Here is a 21,006-nt window from a genome sequence, read left to right as displayed (position 1 = left end):
TGGTCTCATATTTAATCACTACAGGCATTCGTTAGACGTCAGGTCATGGGAAGATTAAGCCCTTAACATCAACAGAACGCAAACCAAGGTTGTATGCAGCTACACAGCCTTGTGTGTCAGTCTAGGCACAAGGCATATAGAACTTTAAAGATGGCAGAAGACTTTAAGTTGGGGAGGAATGACTTAAGTGGTCACCAACACAAGGTTGTTTGCATTTTTACCCACTGAAACTCCAAAGGCAAGAATGTATGTGGTAGGATTTCAGATGGCAGGCTGAAAATTACTTGGGGGCTTTAGGAACATAAAGAGACTCTCTCGGCCCAACATCACTGAGATGCCAGGACTGTGGGGCAATTGCCAAAAAGAGCTGCTGGCTTAAAATGGAGTTTTCCCATGACTGTCAGCAGCCCAGCTGGAGGTATAGAACTGGAACCACAGAAACTTCATTATGGGTCCCAGATGAACACTAAACTGCAAGATTTGATGTTTGCCCTGCTTATTTTAGATCCTGCATTGGTTTAATCTTTTCTTGCTATGCCCAATGCCATCTTTTGCAGTGTGAATGTTTACTCTGTATCATTATGTATATTTAACTTATGTTTTAATTTTACAGGGTTATAATTAAGAGACTTCTCAGATAAGACCTTGGACTTTGAACTTTTGAACAGTGTTGGAATAAAAATGTGGGACTGGCTGGAGAGATGGCTTAGCAGTTAAGGCATATGTCTGCAAAGCCTAAGGATCCAGGTTCAATTCTCCAGGTCCCACATGAGCCAAATGCACATTGTGGCACATATGTCTGGAGTTTGTTTGCAGTGACTAGAGGCCCTGGTACACTCATTCTCCCTCCTTCTCTCTCCCCTTCTCTCTGCCTCTAATAAATAAATACATAAAAATTAAAAAAAAAAAAAGAGAGAGACTCTCTTGGACAGGAAGACAATCCGGGAGAGAGGAGGCTGTCTTCTTACATGCACATGCAAGGTCTGAGGCCTCTGCGTGCACTTCGGTACACATACTCACATCTGGTGGGTTTGAGGCAGGTATGCGGCTTGTATGGCTGGGACCACCAGAATTCCCGTTGTTTCCTAGGCAGAAAGAGAGCAATGGGCTGGGGATGTCGTTCTGTTGGAAGTTCTAGGTTTGATCCTTAGCACCACCTACATACAACTGAGTGGTATGCACTGGAGAGATGTCTTAGTGGTTAAGGCACTTGCCTGCCAAGCCAAAGGACTCATGTTCTCCTCCAGGTCCCAAGCAAGCCAGACACAGAAGGTGATACAAGCATGCAGTGTCACAGATGCGCCCAGCACCTCTTTAACCTACTTTTACTCTGTGACATTGCTTTATATTTCACTGAGAAAGTAAGCACAGCTGGTAGGGAACTTCCACAATCTCTCACCATATCCTCCTTCCTCCTTGGTGCCCACATACCATACCTTCCCTCCTATTGCCATTCCTGTGCTTGGGCTATCTGTGCCCCTGTACTGAGCTAACCTTACTACTTGTACTGAAGCACATCCCGTTCTGCCTGCATAAGAGCTTCAACGCCAGCATTTTCTTTCTCCTGTATCATAAACACTTTTCTCTCCGTGGTGGTTTGAATGGAAGATGTCTCCCATAGCCTCAAGTGTCTGTGATGAAGACTCAAACTTAGTCCCCAGACAGTGGAATCTTTGGGAGCTGGATGGAGCCTTGGGGTGAGCCTTGAGGTTTTAGATAGTCCAGTGACTGGGTGTTCAGAGCTAGCTGGCGCCAGCAGTTTCTTCCTGCTCTGTGACAAGATGACAAGATGTGCACGCCTTTAATCCCAGCACTTGGGAGGCAGAGGTAGGAGGATCACCGAGAGTTTGAGGCCATCCTGAGCCTACATAGTTAATTCCAGGTCATCCTGGACCAGAGTGAGACAGAGTGGAAACAAAACTACAACAACAACAACAAAAAGATGCGATATCCCAGCTGCCTCCTCTGCCATGCTTCCTCTGGAAACTACAAGCTGAAATAGACCTTTTCATTCCAGAAGCTGCTTCTGGTCGGGTGTTTTGTCCCAGGGAGGAGTAGTGTGGTAATCTTCTCATTGCTGGGACAAAGCACCCGACCAAAGGCTGAAGATGGGAGGGAAGGTTTTTATTTTGGCTTACAGTCCTGAGGGGAAGCTTCATGATGGCAGGGGAAAGCATGGCATGAGCAGAGGCTGGACATCACCTCTGCCTTGCCAGGTAAAAAAAATCAGCAGTAGGAGAGTGAGGCAATTTCTGGCAAGGGGGAGCTGGCTATAACACCGCAAAGACTGCCTCCAACAACGCTCCTCCTTCAGTAAGTTTCTACCTCCCAACTGCCATCAACTGGAGATCAAGCATTCCGAACATGTGAGTTTACAGGGGGCATCTGATTCAAGCCACCACAAGAAGGTAACTGAATATCCCCTCACTGGATTATTCCTGTTGGTTTCATTTAACCCACCTGAAAATTTTCTCCTGTATCACTTCACTTTCCTCTCTAGCTTTTCTCTGTTGCTCTGCTCTGCCTTATGCCAAAATGTTCCAGAGTCAACTTGTTAAGTATGTCTTTTCTAGCTCACTAACCTATTCCCATTCTCAGAAGTGGCTGTTTCTTTCTTAATAAATTATGTGTATTTCTACTACCTTGGGGAAAAAAAAAAAAAAACTTCTATGCTTAAAATCACCACCTTCTCCAAATACCACTCTAATTAGGATTGGATTCCCTCACATACCCACTGAAACTGCTCTTATCAAGATCATCCATGCCCTCCACATCACTAAACCCAATGGTTGGTTCTCAATCCTCTAGGTAGTAACTAATAGGTGGTCAAGGCAATGTGCAGTCTGGATTTCACTCTGCCTTATCAGTAATTCCTTCTACATCTCCTTGGCTACTTTATTTCTTCTGCTTGATCACTCACATTGGCTGAGCCTTGGACTTCTCCTTCTATCTTCACCTACTCTCTTGGAGATCTCATTCAACCTCCAGAGTCCATGGTGAGGGTTGCAGGCTGAACATCGGTATCTGGGGTCCAGCTATGCACTGAAAGACTAATGCTTTTTTAGGTGCCTGACTAGCTCAGTCTGGAGAATGTGAAAGACTAATGCTTTTTTGTCTTAGTCTTTTCAGGCTGCTCCAAAAGAATGCCATAAACCAGGTGGCTTAAAAAGTATAGAAATTTATTTCCCACAGTTCTGGAGACTAAGAAGTCCTAGATCATGCCATTAGCTGATTTAGCATCTGGTGAGGGCTCTGTGATTCATAGATGACACCTTCCAGCAGTGGAAAGGGCAAACAAACCTGACCCCTGAGTTCTTCTGTGAGGGCACTGAGCCCATTCATGAAGGCTCTGCCCTCATGACCTAACCAATTCCTAATAGACTCACCTCTTCCTAGTATTACCCTGGGAATTACAATGATCACTTGAATGGGGGCTGGGTCAACATATTCAGACCACAGTAACTTTTGTAAAAAGCTGATCTTTTAAATTTAATTTAATTTAATTTTTTTTCCGAGGTAGGGTTTCACTCTAGCCCAGGTTAACCTGGAATTCATTATGTAGTCTCAGGGTGGCCTCGAACTCTCGGTGATCCTCCTACCTCTGCCTCCCAAGTGCTGGGATTAAAGGCATGTACCACCATGCCTGGTTGATCTTTTAAATTTTTTATTTATTTGAGAAGGAGATAGAAAGGCAGACAGAGAGAGAGGGAGAGAGAGAGAATGGGCATGCCAGGTCCTCCAACTGCTGCAAGCAGAATCCAGACACGTGCCACCCTGTACATCTATCTGGCTTATGTGGGTCCTGGGGAATTGAACCTGGGTCCTTAGACTTTGCAGGCAAGTGCCTTAAATGCTAAACCATTTCTCCAGCCCCACAGTAGCTTTTAAGTTTAATATAGTCTCTCAAGCACTTTCCATCTTTTCTAACTGATATGATTATTCTAGACCCTTTGGTACTTGTTTATAAATACTATCTATAAACCAGGGTGTGTTTGTTCACCCACCTGCTTGTGTCTTTGTCTCATGTTAGCTTGCTGACAGCAGCTGGTGGCCCAGTTCTCGTGCCAGAGCTGATGACCTCACTTACCTCTTCATAAGGTGGTTAGAAGGGATCAGGCCAGCACACGCAGCAAGGTCTGAGATTTTCCGAGCCTGCCACCAGAGGGAATCGTTCTGGTCCACAATCTGGAGGATGTCCCCTTTCTGGAAAGGCAATCCAGCATCCATGCAGGGGATGTCAGGATCCTCCTGGGGCCAGTAATCAGTCATGGCACGAACATGAACCTGAGGGCAGGCGATGGCACTGTCACAAGAGCCCTTGCCCAGCGGTCATCTCAAAGTAAAATCATCATCCCCACTTCAATTACCACCTCCATCTTACCTCTCTATCCTTGCCACAAAAGAGAACTGGCAACTTAAACTAGATACCGTGAACAGCAAAACCCCCAATGTGTTCTGGAATAGAATATCTTAGTTCTGAATTTTCACCATTTTAAAAGAATTATTTTTATTTATTTATTTATTTAGGACCAAGAGAAGGAGAGAGGGGGAGAGAGAGAGAGAATGGGAGCACCAGGACCTCTATCCACTGCAAACGAACTCCAGACACATATGCCACCATGCATCTACTTTAAATGGGGCCTGGAGGATCGAACCTGGATCCTTAGGCTTTTTAGGCAAGCACCTTAACTGCTAAGCCATCTTTCCAGCCAAAATTTTTACCATTTTTAATGTTGCTTCTTAATTTCATGATAGCCTATCTCCCTGTATTGTGTTCCTTTACTTGTTCTGTATTTTAGGTCATCAATATTGAGGAACATCCAACACAATGCTGAACCCATGTTCAAAACACTTCAGAGGATAGGGACATTATATGCTATATTGGTAGCTATTATTGTGTATGACACAAAGAGTTAAATAAACTCTTACCATTTTCTGGCTGTTGACAGGAGGGTCAGACACTGGAACCACCTTGAACATGATTGTACCATGAGACATAGCCTAGAAACGAACAAGGGGGAGAATGGTGAGCTACCATTCTGTAGATGGAGTAACAACTGAATACCTCCAGGTATAATGGTGGCATTCCACACAGTAAGTTTCACTGGGTTTAACAGCTAATCACCACCACCCGGAAGTGGAAAGCTGGAAGCAACCAGGCTCTGCACCTGCCTCACTGCAGGCTTCTGAGTCCCTGTTTGCTAAAACCCACACTGAAGTGACCTCTCCTGTGACCCTCACAGTCACTGCTGACAAAACCCACTCAGCAAGATCTTTACATATACCCTGGTAAAGAGACAGGACTTCTGACTTTGCTGCTCTCCCCGCCAAGTGAGCATTTCCTGAACACCTGGCTCTGTGGCAGCTGTCCCAGCCAGATGGGGAAGACAGAGAGCTCTTAAATCTTCTAGGAGAACCAACAAGCTTCCAAAATAAAAACAGAAATGGAGAGTCCTTCAAACATATAGAGAGAAGCAAACCTCTCCCTCGGGCTGGAGAGATGGCTGAGCACTTAAGGTGCTCGTCTGTGAAGCCTAAGGACTCAGGTTCAATTTCCTATGTAAGCCAGATGCACAAGGTGGCACATCCATCTGGAGTTTGTTTGTAGTGGCTGGAGGCTCTGGTGTGCCCATTCTCTCTCTCTCTCTCTCTCTCTCTCTTTCTATTTGCCTCTTTCTTTCAACTAAATGAATAAAATATTTTTTTCACAAAACCTCTTGCTCTATGTGAGAGCTGAGCATCCACCTATTACATACACTGTGACAGGCATCAAAAATACACAGATGGGGCCAGGTGTGGTGACACGTGTCTTTAATCCCAGCTCTCAGGAGAGGTAGGAGGATTGCCGTGAGTTCAAGGCCACCCTGAGACTATGCAGTGAATTTCAGGTCAGCCTGCACTAGAGTGACACCCTACCTCAAAAAAAGGGGAGGCACAAAAAGACAGAGGTGGACGAGACCTCATTCTTAGGAACTCCACAATCCAGTTGTCATGGCAATTGCACAGCTGGCACGAGGAAGGCCAAGTTCGAGGCCTGCATGTCGGTCTGCCTCTGATTCGCATACTTCAAAACTTCCACCCCCCACAGAACCTTGCAGCAGTAGTTTACGAGATGTGTAAATGATTGCTATCTTCCCTATCATCTCAGTCTTCGCCTCAGTCTCTAAAGCAGCACCATGAAAACCTAGAGTTCCCCCAGACACTCAACTTGACAGATTGCTTAGCGGTTGAGGTGCTTATCTGAGAAGCCTAAGGATCCAGGTTCGACTCCCCAGAACCCATGTAAGCCAGATGCATAAGGTTGTGCATGCACACAAGGAGGTGCATACATCTGGAGTACAACTGCAATGGCTAGAAGATCTGGCGTGCCCATACACACACACTCCCTCTCTCATAAATAAAATAAATTTTAAAAACATAGTGGAGACTTCTCTTGGGCTGAAGAGACGGTTAAGGCACTTGCCTGCAAAGCCAAAGGACCCAGGTTCGATTCCCCAAGACCCACATAATCCAGATGCAAAAGGGGGCACATGCATCTGGAGTTTGACTGCAGTGGCTGGAGACCCTGGCATGCCCATTCTCTCTCTCTCTCTCTCTCTCTCTCTCTCTGCCTATTTATCTCTTTTTCTCTCTCAAGTAAATATTCTAAAATGTATATTTTTTAAAAGATTTATTTTTATTTATTTATTTACTAGAGACAGAGAGAGGGAGAAAGAGAGAGAGAAAGACTGGGCACACCAGGGCCTCTAGCCACTGCATATGAACTCCAGACACATGTGCCACCATGTACATCTGGCTTAAATGTGACCTGGAGAATCAAACCAAGGTCTTTAGGCTTCTCGGGCATGTGCCTTAACCACTAAGCCATCTCTTCAGCCCGAATACTCTAAAATATATAGTGATCAACCTCAGACATCACTGTTGGATTGTGCATGGGTGGGGCCATGCTGCTGTGCATAGTAAAGGCAGGGAATGGACTGAGAGGTGGAACTTAAGAAAGCATCAGCCAACAAGGGACAGGGACAAAGCTAAGCAAGGATGTCTTCCTGCCTGTGTGTTGTCATGGTAACTTCTTTCTCCCCACCACCCAAAGCTGCCTGAAGGAAGACGTTAAACAGATTTCAGCTGTAAAACACGTTAGAGAGTGAGGGGTGGCTTACTCAGGTTCAAACTATCTACTAAAACTTCACTCTGCTCAGGCCCAGTTTCCCATGGAGTGCCTTGGGTTATAAAGGACCTGTGCTGGGGGACCTGATGATCCCACTGAGGAGAAGCCTGAGAAGGAATGTTTCCCAGTCTGGACCAGAACTTGCAGGGGGTAATGGAGTTACATGGCCGCAGACAAGGTCAAGGGGTCTGGAGACAAAGAGCCGCCAGGGGGCCCATCACATTACAGCGCACACCAGGGAGCCTGGCCTCTGACCAAGTCACTAAGAAGCAGGCACGGAGAGTCAGTTACCAGGATATGGATAACTTGCTCAGGGTCCAGTCCCTCAACGGAGACTCCGTTCACTTCCACCAATTTGTCTCCAGCAAACAACAACCCTAGACAAACAGAACACAAACAGAAGGGCCCAAAGAAATCAAACAGCGATTCCTATCCCAGACTACTTACACTCACAAACCCAAGCATATGGAATTAAGAAAGCAAACTGTTGGGGCTGGAGAGATGGCTTAGCAGTTAAGCGTTTGCCTGTGAAGCCTAAGGACCCCGGTTTGAGGCTCCATTCCCCAGGACCCACGTTAGCCAGATGCACAAGGGGGCGCACGCGTCTGGAGTTCATATGCAGTGGCTGGAGGCCCTGGCACACCCATTCTCTCTCTCTCCTTCTCTCTGTCGCTCTCAAAAAAATAAATAAAAATTAAAATGTTTTAAAAAATGAGGCCTAGAGCTGAGTGCAGAAGCAAGAGGATCATGAGTTCAAGGTCAGCCTGAGCTACATACTTAGACCCTGTCTCAAAAAGTCAATGTGGGCTGGAGAGATGGCTTAGCGGTTAAGCGCTTGCCTGTGAAGCCTAAGGACCCCAGTTCGAGGCTCGGTTCCCCAGGTCCCACGTTAGCCAGATGCACAAGGGGGCGCACGCATCTGGAGTTCGTTTGCAGAGGCTGGAAGCCCTGGCGCGCCCATTCTCTCTCTCTCTCTCTCTCCCTCTATCTGTCTTTCTCTCTGTGTCTGTCTCTCTCAAATAAATAAATAAATAAAAATTTTAAAAAAAAGTCAATGTGGGCTGGAGAGATGGCTTAGTGGTTAAGGCACTTGCCTGCAAAGCCAAAGGCCCCAGGTTCAATTCCCCAGGACCCAGGAAGCCATATTCACTAGGTGGCGCGTATGTCTCGGTAGTTCGTTTGCAGTGGCCCGATGCCTTGGTGTGCTCATTCTCTCTCTCTGCCTTCCACCCCTCTCAAATAAATAAATAAATAATTTTTTTTAAAGTCAATGTGAGGGGATGGTGGTAGAGCTCTTACTTACCATGTTCAAGGCTCTGATTCAGTCCTAGCACCATGAAAAATCAAAGCTGAAGCCTTTAGCTCCAGTGTTCTACTGTACTGTAGGGTGACTATGCTTTCAGAGCAATTTGTTATCCATTTTATTTTAGAAACTAGAAGAGAGGAGTTCAAAGTTTTCCAACACACATAAATAGTAAATGCTTAAGGAGATGGAAATCCTAATGACCTAAATCTAAATCTGATCGTTACATGTTGTATGCATGAACTGTATCATCACATTGTATCTCATTAATATGTATAACTATATGTTAACTCTTTTAGAAATTAATTTTTTAAGCCAGGCGTGGTGGTGCACGCCTTTAATCCTAGCACTTGGGAGCCAGAGGTAGGAGGATCGCCATGAGTTCAAGGCCACCCTGAGACTCCATAGTGAATTTCAGGTCAGCCTGGGCTAGAGTGAGACCCTACCTCAAAAAAAAAAAACAAAAAAAAAAAAACAGTAACAGGGCTGGAGAGATGGCTTAGTGGTTAAGCGCTTGCCTGTGAAGCCTAAGGGCCCCGGTTCGAGGCTCAATTCTCCAGGACCCACGTTTGCCAGATGCACAAGGGGGCGCACACATCTGGAATTCGTTTGCAGTGGCTGGAGGCCCTGGCGCGCCCATTCTCTCTATATATATATCTGCCTGTTTCTCTGTCACTCTCAAATAAATAAAATTAAAGAAAACAATAACAAAAAAGAGAAAGAAAGAAATTATTCTTTATAATTTTGTACATATATATTTTATCATATTCGGCCCCATTGTTTTCTCTTTAACCCTTCCGCTCCTACTGTATCCCTTCTTCCCAAGTAGTCCCACAAGACCTTTTAAAGATGCAGGGTGATTGAGCCTTGAGAAATATAAGGTGTGACGGGAGGTTTCAGAGCCATGAGATAAGACCAAGGAAGACAAAAAAAAAAAAAAAGTTAAGAAAAATGCCAACAGAATCTCATGTGGTTGAGAAGTAGCAATGAAACTGAAGATAAAGGAAGGACCAGGGGCTGTGGCAACTGGGAATGTGCCAGGGTTTGTCACAAAGGTGCAGGACCCAGGAGGCTGTGGGCGGGGAGGACAAGAGGCAGCAGGTATGGGCACAGCAGCGAAAGGAGGAAAGTTTGTTTAACAGGAGAAAGAACAAATGAGGCATTTCATTATGGAAAATAAGCTATGGCTCTTTTTCCAAGAACAAGGATCAAAAGGCTGGGAATGCAGAATTAGGTACTTGAATCCTGACTCAAACTGGAACCTTGGCCAAGTTTCCTCATCTGTAGAACAACGACTGCTTACCTGGCTACCCTGACACAAGAAGGTGAATTGGGAGTGCATCAGCATGGGGCGTGGAGAGTATGGGCTCACGGAAGGAGGCAGTCCCTTGGAATACCAGGTCCCTTCTGTTTACTGCTCTGACCAGGCAAGGACGGTGGGAAGGCCCTGACCTAAGCGAGGGAAGGGGCTCCTCTGCAGAGACCACATAAGCAAGTGTTTCCTACGCTCCCGCTCATACTGGCCCCTACCACTCCAACTTACCGCTCCTCTCGACCAGCCCACCATGGATGACCCTGGCCACCAGGATATCCCCTGTCAGCTCATGGCGCTTGATGGTGGCTCCCTGGAGAGGAGAACACAGCAGAATCCTTCCTTTACCCAAAACAACCACTTTTCTGGTGGCTGAATTTTCTTGCCTCCTAGGGAGGGTATTAGCTGTGGGCCATCACTTACACCATGTCATCAAAAAGGAAAGACCATTTGACCTTGACCTCTTGAGGTCTCCACACAACCACATCATCACAAAAGAATATTTAGATCCTCCAACAGATAAAGAAGACACCTGTGATTATAATCTAATGAAAGGACTATGGTCAGGAAACCAAATTAATCTTTTTCACTTTGTTTCCCATTTGTAAAGGAAAATTTAGGTTACTGCATTAGAATTGACTGGAAAATATGTGTGTGTGTATATATATATATATATATATATATATATATATATATATATATATATATATATATATGCATATATATATATATGCATATATATACATATACAGTCAGAAAGCCAAATTAAAAAAACAAAAACAAAAACGTAGGACCGGGCATGGTGGTGCACGTCTTTAACCCCAGCACTAAGGAGGAAGAGGTAGGAAGATGGCCGTGAGTTTGAGGCCACTGTGAGACAGCATAGTGAATTCTAGGTCAACCTGGGCTACAGTGAGACCAACTAGTTTCACCTCAAAAAAATAAATAAATAAAGCATACATATTTTATTTTTACAAGAATAAGTTTTCTTACCAGAGGCTGGTGGTTTTTTACCAAGCAAACAATCCTCATAGCTTCTTCACTCGCAGGGATATTGTCCGGCAGTGGAGGGAGAAGGGGTTCAAAATCTTTCTGAGCTACTGTGTCATGGGCCCTGAGCAAGGCCTAGGGACAAAGAAGGGAAGATGAGCAGATGGCACATATACATCTAGAATAAGGTGACCCAAACAATATGTGACACATAACCACAAACGCCAGGACACAGAAGTCGGGCATAGTTCCAAGCATATTCATCACAATAATTCTATGAGAAGGATTTACTCATTGTCCCCTTGTTTGCAGATAAGGAAACAAGGCGTAGAGAAGTTAAGCAATGCATAATATTCCCTTTCATTACGCTACCATATATCATCCCATGATGTTCTCATCTCTTGGAAGCCCACCGTAATCCAAGGTGCTCATATAAAGTTGAACTACAAACAACCTTTGTAATATTTTCTATAATTAAAGCAGGATGAGGATTAGTAATCAAAATGTCTCAGTGATTTCCTGTGTCAATAACACCCCTGTGGGGAGGAGAGGGGAGAGAGGGAGAGAGAGAGCAGTTCCTTAGTTGGGGACAAGATGAAGGAGTTCATTCTAACAGCCACTGTTTTGTCAGGTGGGGAGGTTACCACCATTCTTTCGCATTGTGGAGATTGTGGAGACTGTGGATCAGTATTTAATAGGAACTCAAAGAAGATGCTTTAAATTGGGGATATTTGATAACCAGTGGTTACCTTGAGAATTAATTTTTTTTTTTTGTTTTTTTGCAAGGTAGGGTCTCACTCTGGTCCAGGTTGACCTGGAATTAACTTTGTAGTCTCAGGGTGGCCTGGAACTCATGGTGATCCTCCTACCTCTGCCCCCCCGCCGAGATCTGGGATTAAAGACATGCGCCACCATGCCCGGCTTGAGAATGAAATTTTTTAACTCATAAATTCCATGCTCTAAATGCAGTTTTTGCATAAAATTCTAATTGGTTGATAAACTGATCTCAAATTTTTTAAGTCCTGAGAGAAGGTGACTGTTGTGCAGTCAAGTGTTTTCTTAGGTAGCCCCTAACAGGAGTTAACCATGTAGAAGCACTGTATATTCCAAATACTGTCACACATGGTCTCCAAACTTCAGAATATTCCCAAATTGGAAAGTATTGAGATTATTTCTCTGTAACTAGGAGCCACCCTGATAGCTGACCAGAATTTAAATATGTAAATATATTTTATTTATTTATGAGAAAGAAAGAGAGGAAAATGGATGCCCCAGAGCCTCTAGCCACTGCAAGTGAACTCCTGATGCATGTACTACCTTGTGCATCTGGCTTACGTGGATACTGGGGAATCAAACCTGGGTCTTCAGGCTTTGCAGGCTAGTGCCTTAACTGCTAAGCCATCTCTCCAGCTCCACTGACCAGAATTTTAGAGGGGCAGTGTCTTTGTCAGGGAAGCAGGTCATAGATGTGACAGGCGTGCCTCAGGGCTGGACAGTATTGAGCCAATCATATGTTAGCCCCACATCTTCAGGTACAATCTGATGGTCACCCATGTACAAAAGCAGAACAACTATTCATGGAGCATATTTTCTACCACTTTTATTTATTGTTCCCAATTTTTTGTTTTGTTTTGTTTTTTGAGGTAAGGTCTCGCTCTAGCTCAGGCTGACCTGAAATTCAATATGTAGTCTCAGGGTGGCCTCGAACTCATGGCGATCCTCCTACCTCTGCTTCCCGAGTGCTGGGATTAAAGGTGTGCACCACCACGCCCAGCCCCAATTTTAACTATGTACCCAATGGGCAAATCTTATCTCTCTTAACAAGCACTTGCCTTATAGTGGGGAGCCTGGAGGATCTGTCTCAGCTCTTGGATCTCAGGGGAAGTGGGGCTTTCACATAACAGCTCCATGACCTGATTCATGGGAAAGTATATGTTACAAAATATTTTTAATATTTTATTTTTAGGAGAGAGAGAGAGAACAAATGGGCATACCAGGGCTTTTAACCACTGCAAATGAACTCCAGATGCATGAACATCATATACATCTGGTTTACATGGGTACTGGGGAAATGAACCTGGGTCCTTAGGCTTTGCAGGCAAGTGCCTTAACTAAGCCATCGTTCCATATTAAATATTAAATATTAAAAAAAATATTTTGAAGCTGCATGTAGTGGGTCATATATAATTCCAATACTCAAGAGGCTGAGGCAGAAGGATCATTGAGAGTTTGAGGCCAGCCCAGGCTACATAGTGAGTTACAGGCCAAACTGAGACCTGTTTCAAAAAACAACTTAATTAATAAAGTAAAATACTTTTAAATATATATTCAACCTCAACCAGGTTGAAGGACAAATATACTATCATTATGTTGACCTTAGAAAAGTTGTCACTGAAGCCTTTTCTTTAAAAAAAAATTATTCATTTATTTATGATAGAGAAAGAGAGAATAGGCACACCAGGGCCTCTAGCCACTGCATACGAACTCCAGACATATGTGTTCCCTTATACATCTGGCTTATGTGGGTCCTGGGGAATCGAACCCATGTCCTTAGACTTCACAGGCAAATGCCTTAACAGCTAAGCCATCTCTCCATCCTTGAAGCCTTTTTTTTTTTGAGGTAGGGTCTCACTCTAGCCGAGGCTGACCTGGAATTCACTATGTAATCTCAGGGTGGCTTCAAATTTACAGCGATCCTCCTACCTCTGCCTCCCAAGTGCTGGGATTAAAGGCATGCACCATCATGCCCAGCCGCCTTTGTTTTTTTTCTCCATCTTGAAAGTCAGGCCTAGTGTACCTTTCCTTAGTCATTAAACTTTAGTGCCACCAGTAGAATCCAAGACATGGGGTGGACCTAAACCCCAATACCCAGCACAACGTTATGGCAGATAAGGCCCAAGGCCCTTTGGCTCTGGTGTTGCCAAAGCAGCTGTTTGTTAATGTGAGTGCTTTTTAGTTGAAGGTGAGCTGGGGAGTTCAAATAGCTTAGTCCCATGAAATGGACCACTCTTCAAACAGAAAAATTTAAGAGTATATCATTTCATTAACAATTTTAACATTTGTTGCAATGAGAAATTGATGCACGGAATAAATTCTCATCGCTGATGTGTAGAGCTGCATTCACGGGACATATTTAAGATTTAGCCCATGACCGCTCAGCAGTCAATCATTACTACATATGGCCAGCTGCAAACAGAGCAGTTCACAAAGCTTCATTTCCAGTCAGTAGGATTACAGCTAAATAAAATTATTGGGTGTGTATCACAGTTGAATAAACTATCATGGGAGTCTCCCTGTAGATGGACAGTTGAGGACAATTTAAGTTGTTGAGTACTGGAACCAAATATAAAATTTTTACTTCTTTTTCTCTCTTTCCTCCTTTTTTTTTTTTTTGTTTATTTTTTTATTTATTTGAGAGCGACAGAGAGAAAGAGGCAGATAGAGATAGAGAGAGAATGAATGGGCACGCCAGGGCTTCCAGCCACTGCAAACGAACTCCAGATGTGTGCGCCCTCTTGTGCATCTGGCTAACGTGGGTCCTGGGGAATTGAGCCTTGAACCGGGATCCTTAGGCTTCACAGGCAAGCGCTTAACCGCTAAACCATCTCTCCAGCCCCTCTTCTTTTTTTAAAAAATATTTTTTCTTTTTATTTTTTTTTATTAACAACTTCCATGATTATAAAAGATACCCCATCTGCTTTCTTCTTTTTAAACCTTTCTTCTATAGTTTGAGCAAATAATGCTAGTAAAGTGGATTGCATTTATTCATTCATCTATCACATGTTTATTGAACGCTTTTCATTGCTGGGCACTGTTTTAGGTGATACAAAAATAGCAGTTAACAGGCTGACAAATATTCTCATTCCCCTGGAATTCACACTCCAGTGAGGAGACACAGACAATAAATAAAACATTAAAAGTGAACAATTTGGGGCTGGAGAGGTGGTTTAGCGGTTAAGGCATTTGCCTGCAAAGGAGCCAGGTTCGATTCCCCAATATCCACGTAAGCCAGATGCACAAGGTGATGCATGCATCTGGAGTTCATTTGCAGTGGCTAGAGGCCCTGGTGTGCCCATTCTCTCTCTCTCTCTCCTTTAAGTAAATAAATAGATATTGTTGTTGATGATGATGATAAGAGTTAAAAAGACAAACCAGGGAAGACGGCTAGGCAGTGCTAGGGTGGGCGGAGGTGCAATTTTTAAACGAGTGCTACAGAATAGTCTCACCTAGAACTGGTCAATTATGGAGGGACAAGGACAAAGGGCCTGGAGCAGCAGTGTGTCCCGTGAACGCTTAACCACCACCAACCAGCACAAGGCTCCGTATGGCCAAAGCAGGTGGAGAACAGTGCAAAATAAAAGTTGTCATAGGGGAGCCAGCATGGAACTGGCCACGTTCTGCTAGCTGTGAAGGATATAACACCTCATGGAAGGTGACACAGGGGTGGTGGGGTGAGAGTCAAGATGTATTAATGAAAGTGAAGCCAACAGGATTTGCCATCCGATTGCGTGTGAGCTGTGAGAGAAAGCGTCAAAGGTCACAACACTGCTCCCCGCTCCAAGCTGCTGGCCTGAGCACCACCAGAATAGAGGTGTCCTTAACAGAGGCATGAAAGGCTGTGAAAGAAGTGGCTTGATGGATCAGAGCTCAGCCCTGTTCAGTTTGAGGTGTCCGTGAAACTCGGATAAGATAGGGAGGAGGAAGTTAGATAAGTGGAGACTGGAATTCAGACAGGTTCTATGTGAAAGCTAGAAACTGGGAAACTGCTTCTACTGCGTGTGGCCGATTTGGGTTAAAGGATAGTGGAGAAACAGGCACGCTGCAAATGTTCGCAGGGGTGGGGTGCTTATTTGGGGAGATGGCCAGCCAATTTTCTTCCTTATATTAAATTCAATTAAAGCGATTTATTCAAGTGCATACCCATCAATCTAGCTTTCCAACAGAACCCCTCGTTCTAAACAAGCACCATGGGCCATGTGGGTTCCACAGCTCACCAAGGTGGGGGGGGGGGCAGAGCATCACCTTACCTCGTGGGATAAGGTCTGGGCATGAGGTGTGGCCGGAACTAGTTTCTTTTCTTTAAATTCCTGGAGGCAGTCATAGACCTGCGGAAGGGTGAAAGTGGGAGAACTGAAGGATGTCATGACCCTTCATATCTGGCATTTAGGCTCACAAAGGGAAGAAAGGGCATGCTGTGCTGGCTCTGCATGCTGGCTCTGTGCATGCCGCAGCCTGCGCTCCAGCTGCAAAAGCCAAGTGACCTGCCATCTGGCCGGAGCGCCAGGGCTTCAGGAGGTGTCCTCCCTGGCTGCCACTAGGAAACCACTCTTCCCGTAGACAATGCGCACAGGGGCATCTCAAGAGACGGGCTCTGTGGGGCTCTGCACTGGACAGCTGTGCAGGGCATGAACTGGGTGGCACACCATCCACTGAGCGCCAGACATGCCAAATGTGCTCATCCATGCCCGGCTCCATCTTCTCAGGTGTATGTCACTATTCCTCCCCCAGCTCTGCAGGGCACGCTCGTGTGCACAAATTCCAGCTTTATGGGATCCTTAGGAATTGTTTTTCTGTACAAGATGTTGTTTGGGCCTGAGTACTCCAACACGTACCTAGCTCTGCAGCACAGACCTTAATCTTGTTTTGGGAATTAAATTTGTCTTACAGGTGGAGAAAAGGCAGGGGCATACGAACCCAGCCTTCTCCATCCGGGTCTACGATGACCCAGATTTCCTTCTCCACTGCGGGTCTAGGACTCCGTGTAGCTGGAAGTGATCCAGGCTGGTTGACGGACGCAGCGAGCTGGAAGCAAAAGTGGTGAGCCAAGGAACACCCCTAATGCAACTAGAACTTAGCTGGTCCCAGGAGAAAGGTCCTGGGAGAATTCAAATACTTGCAAATGACTGATGTGAATGCTTCTTTGGTCATGCTAAGGATGTTACCACTTTAGTTTTAAAGAGTATAACATTAATAACATTAACATGCACCGTAAGACTGATCACATTCCAAAAATAATTTCGCCCCCACTAGTCTAAAAGAGGGGCTACATCCATCAAAATCTCCCTAAATTAACGCTTCTCCCAGTTAACCTATGCTGACATTATCGGTTGGAGAATTTGGGTTTTTTTTTTCAGAAGGTAGGGAGACCCCAGGAGATAAATCACCCCTCGCATTTCAGCCAAGGCCCACGTGAAACCACAGAGGAACTGGGGAGAAAAGCAAGGGGGCTGCTTCCACAGTGATCCTGACAACCTGCGCCAAGGTGAAGGAGACAGACACTGCGGACACTCACCACCTACCAAAGCAGAGATCTAGAGGCTCCTTAGAGCTCATCACTGAAGTACACTTAAAACTCACCCACCAGGCTCAGGGAATTTTGTGGAGGAGGGGGCAGAAGGATTGTAAGAGCCAAAGGTTGGGACTTCATGCCCAGAAGCATTGCTCCCCCAGTAACTGCTGCTCCCACAACGCATAGCCCACAACACCACGGGAATACCAGCAACCCTACTGAGAATGGTCCTCAGCAGAATGGGGTCAGGGCAGAGGGAAAAGATGGTACCAACACATGATGTGTCCATACAAAGTAAGCTCTTAAAAAACCCTAACCCACATAAGCCAGACTCTCAAAGGTGTGGCAAGCACAAGGTTGCATGTGCCCACTAGGTGGCGCAAGTGTCTGGAGTTTGATTTCAGTGGCTGAAGCCCTGGAGGTCAATGCTCTCTCTCCCTCTCTCTCTCTCTCTCTCTCTCTCTCTCTCAAAAAAGAACATATGTTCAGAGTACCTAATAGTAGCATCTATTACTGTATAACTTATAAAATTTTAGTCAAGTTAAAAAGAAGAAACTTGCCAGGAGTGGTGGCGCACGCCTTTAATCCCAGCACTGGGGAGGCAGAAGAAAGAGGATCACTGTGAGTTCCAGGCCACCCTGAGACTACATAGTGAATTCCAGGTCAGCCTGCACTAGAATGAAACCCTACCTTAAAAAAACCAATAAAATAAAAGAAAACAAAACAAAATAAAATAAAATAAAAATAAATAAAAAGAAGAAAGCTTCAGGACAAAAACATGTTAAAATACCCAAATAAAACCGTGGATGTCTCATTTTCTGATCTTAACAAAAAGGGAAATTTTTTTTGGGGGGGTGTATGTGTGTGTGAGAGAGATGTGGGTATATGTATGTGTTCGTGTGTGAGCGTCAGTGTGCATGTACCTAAGCACACGTGAGGAGGTCGGAGGACTTTTTCAGGTCTTCACCTTCTGCCTCATTTAAGGCAGGGTCTCTGTTCACTGCTCTCTTTGCCAGGCTCGCTGGCCTGTGAACTTTTGGCTGACCCTCCGTCTCCGTCTCCTTTCTTGCTACAGCCGTGTGGGCCTGCTGCATAAAGGCATGCTGGGCCCGCAGACGCTCACTATAGCGTCTGGCTTTTACATGGGCATTGGGGATTCTAACTCGGGCTACTCAAACTTGCACAGTAAGAGCTTTCTTTGTCTGTGGAGTCATCTGCCCAGCATCAGTAGAAAGAATCTTCCAAAGGATTTTTATTTTTCCAGAGTTGGCCTTAAAGACAAAGGGTTGTGAACAGCTGATAAATGTGCGAGGGGCCACTAGGGTGACTGGCTTGTGATCCCAGAAGCCTCTAGAAGACACAGAAAGGAAGCAGTCTCATTCTTTTGCACATAATCCCCTCCTAAGCCAAGAAGTGTGTGGGGGTCTGCTGACTGCATTCTAAGAGTTTTTGCCATGAGTTGGAATCTCTTGCCAAGGCACAAGTGGTGTCACTGAGTAATGGTCAACATGTTTATGTCTCCCAAAATTCATATGTTGAAATCTTCACCCCCAAGTGATGGCATTATGAGTTAGGACCTTTGGAAGAGAATCAGACCTGCGGATATGAATGGGATTAGCACTTGCAGCAGACAGTCTCTGGTCACTGCGATGAATTTCCAAACCAGGCACAGTTATGGAGGAAGGGATATTTGTTGAAGCTTACAGATCCAGGGGAAGTTCCATAATGGCAGCTGAAGCTGGTCTGCTTTCACAGGTCCAGGCAGACAGAGGAAAACCACAAACCAAAGCCCAAAAGCCACGCCACATAGCAACATAGCACACTTAGAAATTCCAGGCAGAACTCAGGCACTTTGCATATCTTTAGACTGGAATTCCAAATCCACCCAGAGACACCTCCTCCACAGCCAGGTAGCTAGAAATCTAAGAAGCTTTAATAAACTCCTTAATCTAGCCGTGGTGGCAAATGCCTTTAAACCTAGCACTTGGGAGGCAGAGGTAGGAGGATTGCCGTGAGTTCAAGGCCACCCTGAGACTCCATGGTGAATTCTAGGTCAGCTTGGGCTAGAGTGAGACCCTACCTCGAAAAACCAAAATAAACAAATAAATAAAAACTCCTGAATCTATTGGGGGCCATCTATTCAAACTGCCACAGTACTCACAAAAGAGTTCTGAGAGAACCCTGCCACTCTTTCAACAGGGGAGGCCACAGCAAAAGGGTGTCCGTGGGCTGGGGAGATGACTCAGTGGGTAAAGTGTTTGATGTGAAAGTATAAGGATCGGAGTTTGGGTCCCCAGCCCCCACATGCAATGCCAGGTGTTATGTTGTATGCCTGCAATCCTCGCACTGGGAGCAGGAGAAAAAATCCCTTGGGCTTCCCTGACTAACTCGTCTAGCTGAATTGGTGAGCTCTAGGTTCAGCAAGAGACCCTATGTCAAAGAAAAAAAGGGGAAAGCAATGGAAGAAAATACCTGATGTCAGCTTCTGGCCTCCACACACATGTGAACCCACACACCTACAAACACACATATATACACATGCAAAAGAAAAAGAAAAAGCTGATGTTCTCTGAACAAGGAACGGGACCCTCACCAGACGCCAAGCCTGTTGGTGCCTTCGTCTTGGACTTCCCAGCCTCGACAATGATGACACATCAATTTATAATTTATAATTTATAATCTATTGCTTATAAACCAACTAGTTTATGGCCTGGTGCTACAGCTGCCTCGATGGACTAAGATACTAGCTTTTGTCAACCTCAGCGAGCAAAGATCTCTAAACAGTGGAGCGCTCACCTTTAGAAGGGCCTGAAGCCACGGCGAGTGAAGGAGATCATATAAGAGACACACTCCGTTTACATCTCGGCTGTAGAAAAGACTCAGCTCCTGCAGCACGAGCCTCAGCAGTCCAGAGAGACCTAGAAAAAAAAGGAAGGGGAACAGAGGCCAGCTGGCAGGTGGGGGCAGCAAGAAAGGCAGGTGTCACTGACTGTGAAAGGCTGCTCAGGCCACAGGGCGTGTCTGAGGAGGGTCTCATGAAGAGTGAAAATGACACTGAGTTTAAAGCCAAAAGGACTTTGGCTGTCAGCCTGGTTCTATCACTTACATTGTGTCCTTCAGAAAGTCACATGAGTATCTGTTAATATCTCCTTTGGCAAAATACAAATAAGGTAGCTTTTTTATAGGATGGTGGCTAACCTTTGGTGAACTACATGGTAATGTATAGTGTATAATGTATAGCTTGCAATTGTTTCCTCTCTTCCTTCTCACTAGCCTGAGGTTTATCTCAAAACGATCCTCTTTCTCCAACTCAGACATAAAGTTATTGGCTTTTTGCCCCTTCGGAAAATACCCACTAAAGTGTTATTTAAAAAAACCGCTCCTGGGCTGGAGAGATGGCTTAGTGGTTAAGCACTTGCCTGTGAAGCCTAAGGATCCCAGTTCAAGGCTCGATTCCCCAGGACCCACGTTAGCCAGATGCACAAGGGGGCACACACATCTGGAGTTCGTTTGCAGTGGCTGGAAGCCCTGGGGCGCCCATTCATTCTCTCTCTCTCTCTATCTGCCTCTTTCTCTCTGTCTCTCTCAAATAAATAAATAAAAATTAAAAAAATTTTAAAAAACCGTTCCTGTTATGCTTTTTAATACAAATTTCAGTATTCTACTGAGTAAATGGGCTACGTAGATTTTAATAAATGCTTGACTTTTTTTTTTCCAGAAAAAAAAATATTTTGGGCTGGGCATGGTGGGTGTCACATGCCTGTGATACCAGAACTTAGAAGGCTGAGGCTAGAGATTGCTAGGAGTTCGGGACCAGTCTGTGTTTCACAGTGAAACATTCTCTCAAAGCATAGGTTGGGGACTAGGGAGGACTCGTGAGATGACTTAGCAGGTAAAAGTGCTTTCTTTGCAAGTATGACGACCTGAGTTCAATCCCCAACATC

The 21,006-nt window shown here is 45.1% G+C and overlaps 1 protein-coding gene across 1 annotated transcript in view; it reads right to left on the bottom strand.

Moving 5' to 3' along the window:
* The window catches only part of Mpp4 (MAGUK p55 scaffold protein 4), a 53,872-nt gene that overhangs the window by 32,245 nt on the left and 621 nt on the right, over positions 1–21,006 (bottom strand). Inside the window, exons 2-10 of the mRNA XM_045148284.1 lie at positions 19,859–19,980; positions 15,801–15,878; positions 12,606–12,686; positions 10,777–10,908; positions 10,015–10,096; positions 7,460–7,545; positions 4,930–5,001; positions 4,088–4,284; positions 1,021–1,085 (exon numbers count right to left, since the gene is read on the bottom strand). Of these exons, the coding sequence (XP_045004219.1) occupies positions 1,021–1,085; positions 4,088–4,284; positions 4,930–5,001; positions 7,460–7,545; positions 10,015–10,096; positions 10,777–10,908; positions 12,606–12,686; positions 15,801–15,878; positions 19,859–19,980 (915 nt within the window). The remainder of the gene's footprint in view (positions 1–1,020; positions 1,086–4,087; positions 4,285–4,929; positions 5,002–7,459; positions 7,546–10,014; positions 10,097–10,776; positions 10,909–12,605; positions 12,687–15,800; positions 15,879–19,858; positions 19,981–21,006) is intronic.

Source organism: Jaculus jaculus, chromosome 4 (assembly GCF_020740685.1).
Source record: "Jaculus jaculus isolate mJacJac1 chromosome 4, mJacJac1.mat.Y.cur, whole genome shotgun sequence".
NCBI lineage: Eukaryota > Metazoa > Chordata > Mammalia > Rodentia > Dipodidae > Jaculus > Jaculus jaculus.
The sequence above is the reverse complement of the archived record's forward strand: the minus strand, read 5'-3'. Positions and strand labels throughout refer to the sequence as shown.